The 20,021-nt window shown below is 42.4% G+C and overlaps 1 protein-coding gene across 28 annotated transcripts in view; it reads left to right on the top strand.

The window, feature by feature from the left end:
• Window positions 1–20,021, top strand: part of SIPA1L1 (signal induced proliferation associated 1 like 1) — a 363,206-nt gene that overhangs the window by 281,732 nt on the left and 61,453 nt on the right. For all 28 annotated transcript variants that reach the window (XM_053224633.1, XM_053224634.1, XM_053224635.1 and 25 more), the window contains 3 exons: window positions 2,728–2,885; window positions 11,922–12,495; window positions 13,135–13,409. In XM_053224633.1, coding sequence (XP_053080608.1) covers window positions 2,728–2,885; window positions 11,922–12,495; window positions 13,135–13,409 — 1,007 coding nt within the window. The remainder of the gene's footprint in view (window positions 1–2,727; window positions 2,886–11,921; window positions 12,496–13,134; window positions 13,410–20,021) is intronic.

The raw sequence follows: 20,021 nt of genomic DNA on the forward strand, positions 1-20,021 counted from the left end.
AGCTTTTGTACTTTGCGGAAATAACGAATAGCAAATGAGCTGAAAACAAATGAAGAGACCCAGATTCTAGGTTAACAGCCAGCTGGATGGCTTTGTGAATTAATCATTTGCTTTTCACCCACGGGGATTGAGGTTTTCATGGAATCCGAAGAGAACAAGTTAAAATCATGGTGATTAGGTGACCCTGCAGTGTTGCAGAGAACATGTATGAGTGGGTGAAGTTCCATCTCAAGAGGCCAGGGGACAAAGCAGGAAAGTACTGATGTGTCATTTCAGATTTCAAAGGAGGTTTGGTACACTGACTTGGAGAAAAATCAGAATAAATGTCCGTGGGATCTCAGAAAAAGGTTTTTTTCTTAGTGTTTGTCAGGAGGACAGCAAAGAACATAAAAAAAACCCTTGCATTTGCATACATCATACACGGTGTCTTTTAAAAAAGTCTAAAAGCACAACGCCTATTACTAAAATGTGGTCGATGAGGTAGTAAATGAAGACACTAAGAAGTGACACATTGTTACAGAGCAGCATGGAAACTGGCAGTATTGTTTTGGAAGGTATCTGGTAGTTGTTTTTTAAAAATATTGCAAAATAAATGATGCCAAACTGACATTTAAAAGAGTCAGAGAGCTAACAGCGTCCGCTTTCAAAAGCTGTTATAAACACAAGCGGTCCAGTATTCCCTCTGACCTTAAAATGGATATAGATTTTGTTATTGTCAGCTTTTGTGCTAACAGAACATAGGCCAGCTGCAGAATGAATCACACCGTCTTTCACAAAATTTAACCAAACACTGATCTGATCTAACACTTTGTCACTGCAGGTGTGATTAAATCGCAAATCCAGGTAATGAGATTTTGCTTGGCTATGATTACGAAAGTAATCAAAAACAGGCAGCAAAGCAATGAATCAGCTACAAATCTTAAAATAAACCTATTGAAGATAAATTCCATGATCTAGAACTTGTTGACAGTTCGTTTTATGCAAATTCCAAGTTCTACATTACTCTGATAGGAAAGCATCATGCTAAGAAAAATAACATGTTTCTTACTTTAACCAGTAAGTGGTCAAAAAACTTCAGGACATTCACAAGTAGTATTTAAAGGCTTATCCTACCTGAGTACACAGCAGAGAAAGGGAAGATGTATGGAAGGGTGAAAAATTTAGTTAAGATTCAATTAAATGAGTTGAAGTTTGTTGAGCAGCATGAGTTGGCATTAAAATGGACAGCTGTCTAAATTATTTAATTTGGGGGTCCAGTCAAGGTGAAAGTGTTATTAGGTCCTATTTCAGGATAAAAGAGTGATTGGTACTGCTGCATTTTAAGAAATTTTAATTCGCTAGCTAGAGAATTTATTTCTTCTTTGTAGATCACTTTATGCTTTTTAAAAAAACAAAATATCTTTTAAAATCTTGTGGCAGGAATTCGTTTATAAATACTGTCTTTCATTATATATAATGTGAGATGGATAGATGGGTTTATTTCTATTTGGGTCCTTTATTAAGATATTAGTGTTACATATCAAGCAATATTTGGAATAAACAATGACATTGCATCCAAAAGCAATGACATCATGTATGCAGCAATGACATAATACATAGACAAATTGTATGCCCGAGATTCTGAGTAGATTAATAATGTTTAATAATGGGTATATTCTGTATAACCATCAGCACAGACCATCTTTATTTCTGTAACATCCAATAATATATCATGTTTAGAAATGAAAGTAAATGGCCTCATTAGAGGATAATTTGGGATGCTTTGAAATTCCTAAGGTTAAAAGTACATTTCTGGAACATTCTAACTCCCAATTCTCAACCGTAATCTAAAAGGCTATTGTTTCTCTCAGCTAACAGCTAATACTAGATCATTGATTTTACTTGTATGTAATTTGTGTAAGTTAAAGTCACTGGCGAATTTAAAAAAACAGTTTATGAATGTAAGCTTATGCCTAACAGATAGTTGATATAATGTTATATCTCATTATTTTCCTCCTTGTAAGAGCCTCTATATAATAAATACGAGAAATGCAAATTTTGTTCAACTTTTTTTTCACACTGTTGACTTAAATATGTAATAAACCCCACTTGGAAAGTCACTGGCCTAGCATGAGTTGGGGTGCCTAAATTTGAAAGCCACCTTCCAAAACACTTTTTAATGTGAAACAGAAGGTGGTCTTGGGCAATTTAGAAAACTATTTAGACTTGAAATTTGACCTGCTTTGAAATTGTTACATTTATATTCTGGAACATTAGTAATTTCTGCACTCCCAGCTCGTGGCACAAAAGGCATATTGGAAAACACCTTAGCCACATTTCTTTAAATGAAGTGAATTAAACCAGAACATAAATTGCAGTGTAATTACTTCAGCCATTCTCATCTCTAAAAAAATCTTCCCTGTGGCAAGTTTCTTTCTTCTGTGAAAATGGAACAAAACTGTTGTTATGGAAACTGAGAATTTGGAGATGCTGGAACTTGGCATAAGATGCCAGATATTGGTTAGCTCCTGAATGGGCTCTACGTTTTATGCAAATTTCAGAATATTCATTTCCGTAACCTTCCTCGGAGGGAGTAAGATGGGCTAAATTATTGACAGTAACTGTAGATTACCTACCTTAACATGCCCTGATTAATGGTGAATGTTTTAAATACAGTTATGTAAGGGAATTGGGGAGGAAAAAAGCAGAGTGTTGTCATTTATGTCGTTTGCTTGTTTTTTCTTTCAGCTCCTACGGAAGCGGCACATTGGAAATGATATTGTCACAATTGTTTTCCAAGAGCCCGGAGCACAGCCATTCAGTCCAAAAAACATCCGATCCCACTTCCAGCACGTTTTTGTCATCGTCAGGGTTCACAACCCCTGCACCGACAGTGTTTGTTACAGGTACCTACCTGCGCCCTGGTAGCAGCCTTGTGGGCGGGGCCAGGGGGTCACGTGCAGGGGCGGGGGGCATCCTGCTCCGCTTGCTCAAGCAGCAGTGGGAAGTCTATTGCCATTTACTTCTGTCTTTAAACTATGTGTGCGGATGGCCGATTCACGCGATGATATCACCCAATGGCGTTGACATTGCCTAGACACGCTGGTTAGATACCTGCTGTTTCCATTTGCACCTCCTCCTTAGGTGGTGTCCTTGGTCCATACCATCTGGTCACCAGCGAATTACTCATCTTGCTAATTATACTTTGCATTTGGTGTGGCAAGAGCAGAGAAGAATGATGTAATAAGTAGAGAAGTTTTGTTTTAATTACTATTGTCTAAAAAGCCCAGACCCTTGCTTTAAGACTGGTTTGATTCACTCTAACGTTTCTGACTACAGTCTTCAAAGTATTTGTATGCACTAGTAAGCACTTGGTGGAATTGTTTCAGTGTCCCATGTCGACCCAGTCTCATGAGTGTCCGACTTCAGCCATCTATCTGCAAGAGGCCTTTGGGCGTTGACAAAGATAAGAACCTGAATTGCTGGGTCAGCATGGTCATAGTACCAACAAGATGTGTCAGGCTATTCTAGCATTAACAAGATATTTCTAATAGGAATCTGTCCGTTTAAAGTAATGGAATTTTATCCTGTCTTTCCATCCTTAATTTGGAAGATTAGGCTTTGCTAATGCTGGATATTTGCTAATTTGGATATTTGCTAATGCTGGATATTAATAAAGCCACCTACCCAGAAAGTGGCCAATACAGACTGACAGTTGGTTTGTTGTGAGAGCCACAGCTGTCTACTTTTGGGAGTCAATGCAGGTTAATTACAGGAGGGGAGCAAGCAAGTTCAGGGAACAAAACAAGGAAAGGTTACTCCGGACTGCTGTAAACCACTACCTTCCTTGCACAGCCCGTAATAACTGTATATGTTGGGCTCTGGTGATAAGCCCAACACTATTTCTAGGCACTTTACATGGGTTACCTCATTTAATTTGCAAAAACCCATGCATTAGGTACTGTTTTTGTCCCCCATTTTCGGTGAGGAAGCTTAAGCAGTGGGGCTAGGTCCCTGGCCCGAGGTCAGCTGGTACCAGGCAGTTTAGATTGTAATGCACTAAGTCTGATTCTAGAGCCCAGCCCCTTCACTGCTCAGCCATGTTGCCTCGCTCACATGCCCTGTGAAGCACGGGTCTTTGCTGCCCTTGCTGCTGACCTACAAGCTACTCCAGAACTCTGGGGCTAAGGGGGTGGGAACTCCAACCGAAGAGGCCTAGATCTGCAGCCTCTTACCAAGAATCTGGTCCCTGGAAGCTGCTTTATTTAGAATAACATGGCTATTATTTAGAATAGAATGACAGACTTAAGTGCAGAACATTTGACTATACCTGGGAGGGATGGCTATTTGCACTTAGAAAATATCCCCAAGCAATTGAAACACACTCTGTACTGGATTTATGCAAGGATTTCATGGAACTCTGATAGAAGGCTAACCCCTTTTGGAATGGTCACTATGACGTTTGGGAGTGAAAAGCTTCGCGGTTTGTTTTAGAGATTTCTTCTTTAAAAGCCATTGTCTACATAAAGTGCCGTCCAGTAGAAATGTAATGCAAGCCATATATTAATTTTGTATTTTTTAATAGCCATACTTTTTAAAGCAACAAGAAATGGGTAAAATTAATTTTAGCAGTATAGTTTTTGACCCAATAATACATTTTATTTACCTGGTATGTCCAAATAATTATTATTTCAATAGGTGATTTTTAAGTTTTAAAAATTACTGACCTATTTTACATATTTTTGGAGTAAAACTTTGGAATCTGGAGTGCATGTTAGACTTACAGCTCATCTCAATTAGGATGTTTGATTTTCATTGGAAATAATGTTTAGATTTCATAAAAGTTGCAACTGGAAAAGTTGACTCATATACTCGGATTATTCCAGACGTGCTTTTTAAAAGCTTTTGAATGACTGAATTGAGTGTCACTTTTTAAAATATGTAAAATATGGCCAGGGTAAGTCTAAATAGACTGATCATGAGGAAAGGTCTCTCAACCTTCTTCAGCACTTTGCTAGAGAAGGAAGTGATGTCTGTTTGATTCTTTTTTATTAAAAATTTTTTAATGTTTATTTATTTTGGGGGGTGCAGGGGCAGAGAGAGGGGGAGACACAGAATCCAAAGCAGACTCCAGGCTCTGAGCTGTCCACACAGAGGCTTGAACCCACAAACCATGAGATCATTACCTGAGCCAAAGTCGGATATTCAACCAACTGAGCCACCCAGGCACCCCTGTCTTGTTCTTTTAAAACTCCCCACCCCAGCCTTGAAAACCATGCTTTTTGCTATCTCTGTTATTTTTAATCTGCTGCCTGGCGAGCCCATCTTCTTAACCCCACCATGCAATGTGACGCTGGACCCTTTGTGGGAAGACAGTGAACACCCCAGCTCATGGCACATGAGCTGGCCTGGGATTTCCTAGTTGCCAAGCATGTTTGAAGACCCAGTGCCCTGCTTAGAATCTGTGAACTTGGGCCTTTTGCAAATCCAAGAGCACGTACCAACTTGCAATATCACTAAAAGGAATCACAAGAAACGAAAGTAGAGATCTTTTCCTGTTATTAATTTGAGGTATATTGATTGTTTTCAGTCCATCTCAAAGTGAGGTAGGCATGTTTCCCAAAGTGTGTGGGGATGTCAGGAGATGCTTCAGGTCCCAGAGCAGATAGGGCAACTCTCTTGTAGTTAATGCTTGGGGGAAAGAGTATGAAGGGTTTATGTTCTCTGAAAATAATGTATCATGAAGCAGAATAGGTCTTCCAAAGAATTTCTGTGCCTGTGAGTTTTTCTCCTACCCCAGCCACTCCTCAGAATACTAAGGATATGAAGTTATGGGCCTCTTTCATTTATTTACTGTACTTGGGTTGAAAAGTTTATAGAGCTGCATTGATTTCTTCTAAATTAGATTTAAATCTAATTTAACTCTACAGTGATACAGTTAGAGGGACTCAAATACTTTTTATCATTGAAAATCTCTTGTTCTGAGCTTTTTCCCCAGGGAACACTCACATTTCCTTATTGACATCTCCTTGGTACGTGTGCTGAGGAAAGCACGAAAGGGGTTTTCTCAGAGGAGCTTCTTGCTGTGATCAGGTGGAGAAGTGGGGGGTCCGTACAGGCTGAAGTTATAAGGAACGTTGAACTGACAAAATGGGGTTCGGCATATGTTTTAGAGCATAGATGGAGGAAATTCAGTGGGGGAGAAAAAGAAATAATTCTAGGAGTGGCCAATGGTGTAGACAGAAGTGTAGACAGAGGAAAGGGTGGGGGGGGTGGCAGGTGCCGGAAGAAGGTGCTGCCATAGATGGGGTTACGAGGCAGTGGAGCCCTTTGGAATGCGAGGCCATCCGGTAGCACGGTATAAAGAGGGCTTTAGGAGAATTCACCCGATGTCACCATGCAAATTAGTTTGTATACAAAAAGACAACTTTGGAACTTGTTCATTTATTTTCACCAGCTCTTTGCAGCTCTTATCATGTGTATGCTAGGCACTCTTCTAGGCCCTGGGATATAATAGGGGAACAACGAGAGAAAAATCCTACGGTGGATGTGGAAATGAGGTCCTGAAATAATGGATGTTCTATCTCTCTAGGGATTGGAAAGTTTATAATTTATAATTTATTTATAATAGGAAAAACTGACTATTTCTAACTAATTTCAGAGACCAGTTAACCTTGAACGGTAGACATAGCCAAGAACTCAGAAATTAATCACTAAGCCTGTACTGAAGCTTATGCTCATACCTGATAAGAGAGCCCGCGGTCTGTTGTTTTATTTGTATCATTACACTGAGCTTAATTATCTGGTCCTGGTTGATAGAGCAGATTAGAAGCAACAAATCAAAAAGATGAAGAACTGTTCAGTGGCAAGGATGTGCTGAGACATCACTAAGTGATTCCTGAGATGTAGAAAAACTCTCCACCTCAAAGTGAAGAGTAAGCACAGCAGTCTGGAGTCATTTGGTTTGGAAACAAAGGACCGGATATACTTAGCTCACCCCTGAGGGCCTCACTTTGTTAAAACACAGTGTAAAAATTTTTCTCAGCATTTTTTAGTAACTCATGAATTAAGAGACCCAGGCACTCATCTTCAGAGGTTGCAGATGTCACGAAAAGAGACAAATGTGTGTCTCATAATGGAAGGATACAACCGCACCTATGAATTAGTCTTGTTCCCTCCCCCACCATTGAACCTAAATCTGATCAAACCTCTGGAGGAGCCAATTTACATGTTCTTCATGTAAACATGCCTGTATTCAGCAAAACTCAGACTCCAGGCAACGCTGTGTGACAGACAGCCCTGTTTCCTCAACATGTAAATGCAAGAAATAAAAGAGAGAATGAGAGAAGTGGAGGGGAATTAACAGAATAAAAAAGAAGAAGAAGAAGACAAATTGCAGTGTTGTGTGGGCCTTATTCGGACCCATGTTAGATAAAAAGATTTTTAAAGTTTTAGGACATCTTAAGCAACTGAACATTGGAACATTGACTCACTATTTGATGATGTTAAAGAATTATTAGTTTTAAAACCAGTGTAGTAGTAAGTGGTTTTAATGAACTGAGCCTTGAAAACAAGTGTTAAATTGTGGTCAGTACGTTTAGAAAGGCAGAAATGTAGGTTTCTCCTCTCAAAGATTTCCATATTCAGAGGTTAAAATATAATAAATGCTGAAAGGCAGCAGTATGATATAGTGCAAAAAGCACTTGGAATCAGATCAGATTGTCAAACCTCTCAGATCTTAAATTTCCCTTTCTGTGCAGCGGAAGGTTGCTTGACATCTACGTGAAATCCGATAAGTAAAGTATCTAGTGTAGGCAGGGAGTGTGGTGTGTGCATATTAAATGTGCATGCCCTTCTTTTCTTGAATAAAAATAAGTAAATATGCAAGCTTCAGCTAGGAGGAAAAAAAATCAGAGTGGGTCAAGTGGTGGAAATTTTTTCAGAAGGTCCGTCTCAAGCCACAGTCAGCATCCCTATTGCCCAGTGTAGCTGACCTTTTTGAGACAAAAACCTGAATATGTTACTCTTGGTGTTTAAAACCATTTGGGGAGAAGTGCAGAATGCCTCTTCCTACACACCCCTGCCCCTCCTTCACCTGACGGATTCTTGCTTTTCTTTTTGTGGCAGGGCTCCCCTGCCCTCCCAGGATTATCAGGTAAATGCCTTTCTTAAGTGGTTTCAGTAGCACCCCACACCTCCCACGAGAGCTCTCAAACCACTGGATGTAGCTGCACTAGACTTGGAACTGCTGGAAGGCTGAGCCTGTGTGACCTCTCATCCTTGATCCCCAACGTGCGCACAGTGCCTGACACATAGTAGGTGCCCCATGAGTGCGGGGGAATGGATCCTATTAGAAGTCGAGAGCCCCCCAGGGAGTGAATGACAGGCACACATTTGTTCTGCCGCTGGTCATTCCTGTCCTTTGCCTGGGCCTGCTTTCTCAGAATGCTCCCCAAACTGGCAGTCTGATCCAGGCTCCAAGAAGGGGAAACCTCCCTCTACCGTTTTGACATTGGGTCCTCTTCCTTCTAAATTTGGGGTTGGAATTGTTTATTGGAATTTCCACGGTGCTTCAGAAATTCAGGCATTGTTGTCTTCTCACTTTTTTTCCATTGAGACTTCTGTTCAGACTTCTCTGGAACATTCCTATGTATCCTCTTGAAATTGGCTTTGGGTGTCAAGATCTGCTACTTTATCCAGGGTCTTTGATGCCAGCAAATGCTATGAAGCCCAGCCTAATGGTGGTCTCTTCCACAGCGTGACTCTTGTGGATGGATGGTCCCTTTTGCAAGTGCCTCAAGAGTGCAAGGTTTAAAAATGTTCCTTTAGGGGGAATAGTATGGTCTTGTCATAGAAGACGCTGCTGGCCACCCAGAAGTTCGAATTCCAATCCTGGCTCTCTGTGAGAGGCTCTGGGCACATCACTTTACTTCTCACAGCCTGTTTCCTGGAGAGGTGAAGAATTCATAGCAGCGGCTCAAATAGAGGTTCAAGGATAGGCCAAACATCAGTAAAACTCAGGACACCTTCCTGGTCCTTCGGTCATACTCCCAGGGTTTGAGGGACAGAGCATGTTTCTGTGTTAAAACGGATGCAGATACTCCTCAGCAGAATGCAGGTTCAAGATGAATTTTAAGATGAAACTCAACATTTTATTGATAGTTCAAGGAACACTGAATTCTCTGTGTTCTCTTCCAGTGCTACCTTTCCCTAATCGCTTCAGCCTCTGAACTTCTGGCTGCTGGGTAACCCTCCTGAGTAGAACATCCTAGTCCTCAATACTGCTGATCACATAAGGCATGGTTGTGATTGTAAAGAATGTATTATTTCTGAGGAGACAGAGTATTGCCTATGAGGCTAACGAGTGTCCAAGCAGAAGCCCTTTGGAATCTGCTTTTAAAAATAGCAAGAACCATTTATAATTAATACATCTTAAGCATCTATATATAGCAAACTGAAGTTCTAGAAAGGCTTCTTAGAGGCAAAAATACTTTCGGCTGAGCTTAAAGCAGGCCTTATTATCAGGAGTTCAGAATCTGTGGCATCTAAATTAATGAGCTTTTAACCTTGTAGAAAACCTTGAAGTTAGATGAACCCAAAATGAAACCCTTTGTTTGAAAAAAGCATCCCAGGGTATCATCTTCCTTATCTTCCATAAGTGTTCTGTTTCTAATGATGCAAAGCTGATTTTAGCTCCTATATCATTTACCTCCCTACCATGATGATTCATCGATAATTATATGTTCAAGATTCAGTTCTTTCCCTCATAGTTCATTCTAGAGGCTTCTAATTATCACTGGGTTTTCAGTATATGTTTGTCTAAAGTTCTAACAGTTAATAAGTAGATCTGTAAAAAACCGTAAGTAAGTTTAAGGGGCAAATGGATAGATGGTGCTCATATTGGTGCCCCCTGATAAGCATTTTCCTCTCCTTATTTAAGAGAAAACCACAGCTGCTTCTTGAGAAAGAGTGACAATTTGAAGTGAAATTAGCAAGAGAAGAAATTGCCGATTTAAAAATGAGTATTTCTGGATCCTTACAGGATTCCTCTTAGAAAAGCTAGCATATCTGGATTTTAGCATCTTTCGCTTGACTTTTGAAAAAATGATCAAATTAAAATTATACAGCTGTCAGCATTGAAGCCAGACAGTTCACAATAGATGAGAAAAATTGCCTTTCTAAGACTGGTCTAATTAGGCTATAATGCATATGGAGGTTTTGTGGAATCCCTTCTCCAGTTAGAAAAGGGAGTGTTGCTTGCCAGCTTTCTTTGTCATGAAGTGAACTAAATAGTCCTTTAAAATAATAAATAAATAAATAAATAAATAAATAAATAAATACATTTATGAAAACCAACAAATAGGGCATTCCATGGCATCTTCAGACAAAATAGGTACCTTCTGTCCTGAGGTTCCTGATTTTTATTTATTTCTCCTGTTGTCACAAGAAATAATCATTTTTTGAAACACAAAGCTAAATATGTTAAAGTAAACCCTTCTTAAAACAAAACAAAAATAGTAATGGAACCAGAGTTCTTCAATTTACTTTGAAAGATGTACACTCTCTGATTATGACTTTTCCATTTTGGAAATGCAGAAAAAGCATTTTGTATTGCTGCCCTAATAGTTGGTACAATTGCATATGGACTCACTTTTAAATAATTAGGTAATTTGAAAAGAGAGATGTTTGCTCTGTTAGAATCATCATTTCCAGCCCTCTCAGACTTTGCTAAGGTCCTAGAATGAGATCCGTGAGAACAGAGTAGAAAACACAAAACCTTTCTGTTTCCATTTAACTTCTGTTGTTACTGTTTTAGGAAAAACATGATTTTTTTTCTTTTGAAATTAAAAATAATAGGTTATTACAGATGCTCATATGGTCCTTATCTTAGGCCCAATTTTAGCAGTATTATGCAGAAGAAGTGATTGGGGCAGGATTTCTCAAATTGATGTTGCCTAAAGGAAGAGGAAAAGCGAAATATTTTCCTCACAAATAAATTATCAGAATCAAATACCAAATGTAGAGAAAGTGGACCAAAGAATAGCTCAGCTTAAAATACGATTTTAAGAAAAAAGTTCTTTAATGTTTATTTTTGAGAGAGAGACAGAGACAGACATAGACAGACAATGCAAGCAGGGGGGAGGGGCAGACAGAGAGGGAGACACAGAATATGAAGCAGGCTCAAGGCTCTGAGCCGTCAGCACAGAGTCCGATGCGGGGCTCGAACCTGAGAGCCGTAAGATCTTGACCTGAGCCAAAGTTGGACACGTAATGGACTGAGCCACCCAGGTGCCCCCAAAATACAATTTTAAAACATGGTTGCTATTACTGTAAAAATCGTAATCATTTTAATACTTACTGAAATTTCAATTTTCATTTTAAAATTATGCTTTTTGGTCTGGTTGCATAGGTCAACAAGTAATGTTTGTTGAATTATTTTTCAATTTAATCCATTTTTTTTTTATGTTCCTGCATCTTTGGATATTTTTCATTATAAGCTGTCCACATATATAGGCATCACGTCTAAATGGAGACCACATTTGTGTTCTTACAAAATCTATGCCTGTTGTGAAAGGTTACGCTGATTATAATAACCCCTGCTTGGAAATGATCAGTAGGTATTTAAAGGTAGAATATTACAATGAACTTTTTCTTCATGGAGTTATGTTTGGTTTACTATCTGTTAGTGAAATACTTTTTTACTGTAAGCCTTTTGGGGTTTTTTGGCCAACAGAAAAGTTTATGTTCTCTAAATCCTAAATCCTAAATGTGGTTGAATGGAAAGGTGTGTTCCTGTTAAATAGAAGTATGTACTGTTTCTTGTTGGACAGTGACAGTTTCCTCCTGAGGGATGTCTTTGTCTTTGAGAAAGTGTATTTTATTCTCGTGCCGCGAGGCTCAGGAGACTGACGCTCCTCTCTCACCTTTGCTTTGTCTCTTAGTGTGGCTGTCACCAGGTCCAGAGACGTGCCTTCCTTTGGACCTCCCATCCCCAAAGGGGTCACTTTCCCTAAGTCAAATGTGTTCAGGGACTTCCTTTTGGCCAAAGTGATTAACGCAGAAAACGCTGCTCATAAATCAGAGAAGTTTCGGGCCATGGCAACTCGGACCCGCCAGGAATACCTGAAAGATCTGGCAGAAAAGAATGTCACCAACACCCCAATTGACCCATCTGGCAAGTTCCCATTCATCTCTCTGGCCTCCAAGAAGAAGGAGAAGTCTAAGCCATATCCGGGAGCTGAACTCAGTAGCATGGGGGCCATTGTGTGGGCCGTCCGGGCCAAAGACTACAACACAGCTATGGAAATAGACTGTCTGTTGGGGGTCTCCAACGAATTCATCGTCCTCATCGAGCAGGAAACAAAGAGCGTGGTTTTCAACTGTTCCTGCAGAGATGTGATAGGGTGGACCTCGACTGACACCAGCCTCAAAATCTTCTACGAGCGAGGAGAATGTGTTTCGGTGGAGAGTTTAATTAATAACGAGGATATCAAGGAGATTGTGAAGAGGTTGCAGGTGAGTGTTTTCCTTCCATTGACCTACATTCAGTGTCCCTCTCATAAAGCTTTCAATACAGACCAGAACCAAGTTGCCCTAGTGGGTGCTATTTTCTTAGCTCCTCTGAAAATTCCCTGGTGATCTGAAGCAACCCAGAGTTTATGTCACACTTGGTTTCCCTCCTTTTTCAGAAGGAAAAGTAGAACCAGTGGGAGAAGACACATTTGCTGTGCGTTTGTGTTGGAAACCATTTGCGTGTGACCTGGTCCCACTGCCCTGGTGGCTGGCGACGTAGCCCAGCCAGTCTGCTTTAGCCGTCGAGAAGAATTGTTCGATTGAGTGTCTGTGCTGCCGTGAATTTCTTAAGGGCGAAGCGAGTGGCAGAATACGGTCTCTCTTGGCTGCCAGCTCCCCGTAGGTCTCTGTGAGAGGGTTTCCTTGTAAGTTCAGTGAAGTCATTGAGTGCTTTGGATGCAACAAGTATGTTCTTTCTGGCCTAATGAATGGAGGTTAGTGAAGGGGAAATAACCACACTGCGCCTCAGCCGGCAGCGGGGTATTCAGAATCACCCTGCTTTTGCAGTGTTTTCCAAGTTCCCTGTCCACCACTTAACCCCCTATGGCGCTAAACCATTATACCTTTTGTTTCCTTGTCCAGTTTGTGTCAAAAGGTTGTGAATCGGTGGAGATGACTCTGCGAAGGAATGGGCTAGGCCAGCTTGGCTTCCATGTCAACTACGAGGGCATCGTGGCCGACGTGGAGCCCTATGGCTACGCCTGGCAGGCAGGGCTCAGGCAGGGCAGCCGGCTGGTGGAGATCTGCAAGGTGGCGGTGGCCACCCTGAGCCACGAGCAGATGATTGATCTCCTGAGAACATCTGTCACGGTGAAGGTTGTCATCATCCCCCCGCATGACGACTGCACCCCACGGAGGTAGGTCTGCGTTGGCCGCTGTGAACCTGGGAATCCAAGGCCGGGTTTGTGCACCACGTAGAACATCATCTCCTACCGGGTGGGGGAGGAGGCTGCCGCGAAGCGTGCCGGGTTACATGCGGCGCTCAAAGTTCGTCCGTGGAAAGTCTGACTCGGGACATAGCTCCCTTTCAGCCTGTGTCAGCAGCAGCTGGGAAGAGTGACTAACTTGGACCATTCCCAGGATTTACATCTGTGGATTTAGAAAGTTGCCATTACAGATAGAGAAGTCTGGTAATACCCGTCTTAAACATCTTGCACCAGTAGCTGAGAAGCATGGAGCACTTATTATTAGAAGACCCTGAGCAACACAGACCGTCAGGCTTTTTTGCTTTATGTTCCATGACACTCTCATTCTTTCTGTCCAAACTTCGGAATGCCATTTTGACCCCTGCTGTCTCAGCCTGGAACCCTGGACGTGACTTAGCAGGTGTTTGCTCAACTGCATCTGTGTCGGGAATCGGCTTCAAACAAGCTGGTGCTGCTCGTGATGCTTTGGCAGTTTGGTTCCCGGCCTTTCACAGAGGGAAGCCCAGGAGCTCCCCGCCCCTCCCAGTTCCTGCCCAGCCAGCAGCATTCGTGAAAATTTAATTTCTCGGTCTCTAGGGAGGTTTCTTGATGGAACAAATTTAATCAACTGTTTCTTTTCTCCTTTGGGCATGTCCATATTATTTTCACTAGTTTTTTTCAATCTGTTAATTTGCTTTCAGCCCATTATTTTCTAAGAGTTTCTCTTAAGCTTTGGCAATTAATTCTTAGGCCTTCTAAAGCCAAGACAATATCCTTAACCTTCCCCCCCCCCCAAAACGTGACCTGTCCTACACCTGGGCTCTCAAAGATTCATGAACAAGAGATGGCAGAATATGTAAACAGTTATTATGGGTTGTGTCTTTTAAGAAGTAAGCAGCAATGACAACCTGAATGTACTTCCGTTCTTCAAATCAAGTGTTGCCGACCAGACCGCACTCAGGGTAGTATTTCTGAATCCTGCTTACTGCCTAGATGGCCCAGAGCCTAAGTGCCTGTGTCAGAATACGGTGAGCTGTCTTTGTCTAATACCTTTAAGAAATGCTCCCTTTTGGATGACTGGATTTCTCTGGAAACCAAAATATCCAGAACTTTGTATTTTAGCTCTTTGGGGGAAGGGGGGTTATTCTGAAACACGTGCCCTGCCTTAGTTACCCCGGTCTTCTCTGGGTTTCTCAAGCACATCATCATCACTGTTAAGCATTTTGCTGAACTGGGATTCAGGAATGACTCTGGAGGTAGACGGAAGTGCTTGCTAGGTCCTTACAGGGCTCTCCAGCTGCTCTGTACTTCTCCTCTGGTCGCTCTGTCTTCTGTCCCTTGGTCTCTCCTTCACATTGTCTACTTGATTGCTTCTAAATAGGCAGCTATACACTGGAGACGATAACCAAGCTTTGTAACTTGTCAACCTTAATTACCTATAGTACAGTTAAAGACGCTGGTCTGAGGACTAATGTTCTCAGAATGAGTCTGTAAATGGTGTGGCGTCATCTTGCTGTTCAGAGGCCTTTCCCCTGGCTTCTGGGCTCCTCAGTTGGGGGGGCGGGCAGGGAAATAGGTGTACGTGAGTGTATGTGATGAATTGGGTGGAATGGGCAACATTGCTGACTTTGAATTGTGATTGGTGGTTACTGAAAGGTTGGGTCAGAAGGCCTGGCCCTAGAGAGATAGGCCTGTGGTAGGAGATGGTTTATCTACAGCAGTATACTAAGCTAGATAGGTCTTCTGTGGTGTGTTGCTAAAAACAACTAAAAAATGTGTTGACAATTTAATTTGCCAGATCCTAGAAAAAACACTTTTACATGGATTAGTGCATTTAATCCCTATAACTACTTTATGAGGTCATAGTATTAATATCATTCCTATTTAAAGGAAACCAAGACTCAAGAGAGGTTAGTAACTTTCCAAGCTCATCTGGCAAGTTTAAGTTTCACTTCAGAATCCAAGCTCTTAACTACTACTCTGTATGCTTGGGGCACAGATCTGGTTTTTACACACCAGTATCAGGAGGAATCTGCCGGTACATTCGCTTTCTGTTGAGGACAGGAACCTTGATTTGTAGCATTTGCTGATTCCCATGGTGTAAATACTGCCTCTGGTTGATTTCAAGCTACCAGCACGAACCCACTGAAGGCAGAGTGGGGGCAGATGCTCACAGTCTGCTCTCGCAAGCCAGGACAGACCGGCTCCTCACACCCCTGAATGAATGAGCCGTGTTTGTCTTAATCTTCAGCTCTGCTGCTGAGTCACTCATTGCCACTCTCCTAGCCAGTGGAGCGGGCATCACTTGACAGAGAGGTGCTAGGAATGTACCCCCCTGAGGGTGTGGGATGGGGATGCTGGGATGAGAGATCAGCGCACCCCCCAACCCCCACCAACCCCTACCGCAGAACCCCTTCCCTGGGAAGCATGCTCTGTGCCTTTCACTACAGTTTCCATCCGGAAACCCACAGTCACACCTTCTGGGCAGGTGTGAAATGGCGCCATTCATGCCTTTGGAGGACCGGAAGCCCACTCTCCCCTTCCCTCCTTTAGAAGCAACTTCAAAGGAACAGTTGAAGCATTAGCACCTTGCTGTAATTTTCAACAAAGTAAGATAATGCTCTTCTGTCATTTTTCTCTTCTCCTCCACACTTCACACTCCCACTGCTGTTTTCCTAGCAACTAATTACTCTGTTCCTTGACTAGTCACTGTCTCCTTTGTCGGCTGTTACTGCAGCTCCAGCGTGAGGCGGAACAAACAGGCCTCCCCCAGGCACCGTGTGCCCCGCTGCCCCTCAGCTGCTTGCTTCTCGCGTCCCCAGGATGCTCAGGGGTCATAGGCGATCACCCGTGTGTATTCACATGGGAGAGTCCTTAGCTGTGAAAGGCAGGTCTTTTTGTTTTAATGAAAAAGACAATTTAACAGCAAAGTGGAGCTCCAATAATAAAAGTAAAATAGGGCTCTTTTCCTTCTTCTTAGGATATAGGCAGATCCTCTATGAATTGCTTTCAAACTAAAGGGGTTTTTTAAGAGAAGAAAGGACAGGGGGAGTAAAGCAAAACTCCTGAGCTCCTATTATGTATTGCTCATAAAAAAAAAAAAGTCTTCATTTCCATTAAAACAATGAGGAGGAGGTGGTCAGGCAGGACCAGCTAGCAGGATAGCCTGCTGCAGGCAGCTGGGAAAAGAGGTTTGGTGGTTACCTGCAGACTCCACCAGAAAGCTTCCCAGGGCGTGAGCCATCAGACATGGCAGGAGGGGGGGGGGGGGCCCTGGCCCTCACCCCCAGCCATCCTGACTCTGGAGTGCTGGAGCCAGGACCCGAACCTGACCAGCATTAATCTGTTGGTGTCTGTGACCTCTGAATCCTCAGCGGTCATCATCTTGGCAGGATGAAAAACACCCCATTAACAGTTTCACCCAAATTTAATCGTGATATTCCGAGTGGTGTTGCGGGGGAGTGGTGGACCTTTATTCTGTTGAAGCCTGCTAGCCTACAGCTTTTGAAGAAAGCAATCAAGGACCATTCAGGAGGAAGAGCTAAAAACAAACAAGTTACATAAAAGGACCAAATTACCTTTTAAATAGAATGGATCACAAAGTTTTGTCTCAATTTTAAAACACAAGTATTTCAAAATGCATAAGCTTACTGCTTTGGAGCCAGAAAGGCTGTGAGAATTCGTCTGGTTCAGATCTCCCATTTTTCAGGCAAAGAGCTTGGGTGCAAAGAGGTTAAGTATTTTTCCCAAACAAAAATCACAAGGCTTATTAGGGACCTAGCTGTCCTCAAGACATCTGACTGCTGATTCAAGAGTCCAGTGTTGTGATGCTCTGTTGGGTGTGCTGTACGATGGTTTTTCCACCTGTGTTTTTAGTGTTGGAAGAGGACAGAGTGATGGGTAATCAGAAACTAAGGGAGAAAGAAAGAATAAAGAGGCTGAAAAAGTAGGGAGAAGGAGTGGCTTTTCAACCACCAGGGTTTCAGCGTCTCACCATGTGTCTCTTAGCCCCGAAATACTGAAATTGCACTTCCTGTGGCCCATAGCTCTTGAAAGGTTTGTCACAGACTGTGCCCTGAGTGAAATGCAGTAGTCACTTGAAGTGAAGAAGTTTGGGGCCTGGGAGTAGATGTAGCCTTCAGTTAGTGATTAAAATAAGGCTGACCCCGTGCGGGTTAATCCTTGAGTTCAAATCCTGGCACTGCCACTTCCTGGCTGTGTAGCCTTGGGCAGATGACTCTCTCCAGGCCTCTGTTTTCTCAGCTCCTAAACAGGGACAGTGGTGGTACCTACTGTTGTAGTGCAGCCAGATGAGTCCCTGGCCCCTGATCAGTGTTAGTTACTGCTCAACACCAACCTTTACCTGAATGACATAATAAAAATCTCCTGGTGAATTTTTACGTGGGTCACGAAAAGCTGGCCTTTATCTTTGGTCTTCAGTGTACTGCCCGCTTCTTGATTCCGCATATCATTTTTATATTTGCAGAGATAAGTAAGTGATGGGAAGCTATCGGGTGGTCTGTTCACCTTGGAAGGCGATTAGACATGGCGAGTTGGTCGAGGTTTAGCACTGAGAATCCGTTGTCTTTCGTTTTCTGCGAGTGAGTCTTCTCTCCCTCCTTAGGCTTTATCCTACTGCATTCTGTTATCGACTGTGCAGAAGGTTTCTAGCTATATGTTAGTAGGAGTGGTAGAAACCAAATAGACTACAGAGAAGATAAAATCTTTGGAGTCTTCTCACTGGTTTTAGTGTTAAATGTCATGTAGCTTAAGAGACCGTTTCAAAGAGTTTTTGAACTAGAAGGAAGTTAGCGATGACCAGTTCCAAACCTTTTGTTTCCCAAAGAAGCTGAGGCCCAAAAGATGAAAGCAACTTGTCCATTTCATAGTACATTATTATCGTTTCTATTATCCCTATCTATCATTATCAGCCATGATGCAATATGGACTTGAGAAGCAACCTGTACCTGTAAAGGTACATAGGAAGTGCCATGAAATTTAAAAACTCAGCAAGAGAATCTCTTAGCGGGTAGGATATGGAGAAGGGAAAACATGGCCTACAGGAAAATTTTGGAAACGCTAGTGCCAGGACACACGGTGGTAATGTTCTGTGCATGTGCTGGTGGTTGGCACCCAACAGAAGGGTGTTTTATATATATAGTAGAGTGATATGATCCATGGAGATTTCAAGTTAAACAGACCACTGCTAGGGTGAAGCAAAAGCTAGTCCTGATTTTGAGGTGGAGGGAAATTTTCCCATGGGTTATTGCCTATTTTAATTAATATCCCTTTTGCAAGTTGCAGGAATCTTGCATTATATTTATAGACCGGAGCACGAGATATAATATGCCATATTTAGTCAGAAATGGAAGATTTCAAACCATACTACAGTAATACCTCTATTAAGAATCAGAAAAGTATTGCAGCTTTTTTGTCAGAGAGATCAGAATCAAAGCTAGAAATTATGTCAAAGCCTGAGGTGACATTCCCTCCTATCAGAGAAAAGGTTTATTACATAAGAAGTCATTAACTGCTAAAAGTCCTGTCAGATGTGCCGTAAAGCAGTGTTTTGCGGACTGCGGGTTGTAACTCTTAAGTAGATCACGAAATCCGTCTGGGAGGCTGCATTCAGTGTTTCTTTAATGAAGTGGATTAACACAGAATACAGCAGAATGGAAGGGTGTGTGTGTGGTGGTGGCGGGGGGGGGGGGGGGGGGGTGGTGTTGTGCTGCATCACAGTGTAAAATGCATTTGTTACTGGGCTCATGGTCCAAAAAGTTTGAAAGCCATTGTCAAAGCTTCTAAGGGGTCCAGAAACTTGGGTGGAGGGTCAGATTAAGGTTGACTTAGAGTTTTGGGGAGTGAGGAGGACTGGTAACAGAACTATAAGAAAAGCTGCTGATTGAAGATGTGGACTGAGACTGAGCAGGCAGGGACCCCAGCAAATGCACGCACCTCAGAAGCAGCCCTTCTTGGGCGCTTGGGTGGCTGAGTCGGTTAAACATCCAACTTCATCTCAGGTCGTGATGTCACAGTTCATGGGTTTGAACCCCACATTGGGCTCTGTGCTGACCGCTTGGAGCCTGGAGCCTGCTTCTAATTCTGTGTCTCCCTCTCTCTCTGCCCCTCCCCTGCTTATGCTCTGTCTCTGTCTCTGTCTCTGTCTCTCTCTCGAAAATAAACAAACATTAAAAAAAAAAAAAAAAAAGGAAGAGGCAGCCCTTCTCAAAAGTTGTGTCTCTCGTGGGGACGTGGGAGAAGGGAACATTGTGGGGTACATGTTAGAAACCCAGAAATTATGCCTGAGACATGCAGACAAGGTCCTAAGAGAGCAGCACCTTCCACTGGCTTATGCACCCACCATACAACCCCATTTCCCAAGTCAAGACCTAACCTTCAGACCCATGTGATGCAGTCAGGAGCCACACATCTCCTGTGGCCAAGGGACCCTTGTAACGTGGCTAGTCCAAAGTGAGAAGTGCTGAACGTGTAAAATACACACTAGATTTAGATGGATGTACATCTCATTGTTAATTTCTTAATATTTGTTGATTACATGTTCAA

This window comes from Acinonyx jubatus, chromosome B3 (genome assembly GCF_027475565.1).
Source record: "Acinonyx jubatus isolate Ajub_Pintada_27869175 chromosome B3, VMU_Ajub_asm_v1.0, whole genome shotgun sequence".
In the NCBI taxonomy this organism is placed as follows: domain Eukaryota; kingdom Metazoa; phylum Chordata; class Mammalia; order Carnivora; family Felidae; genus Acinonyx; species Acinonyx jubatus.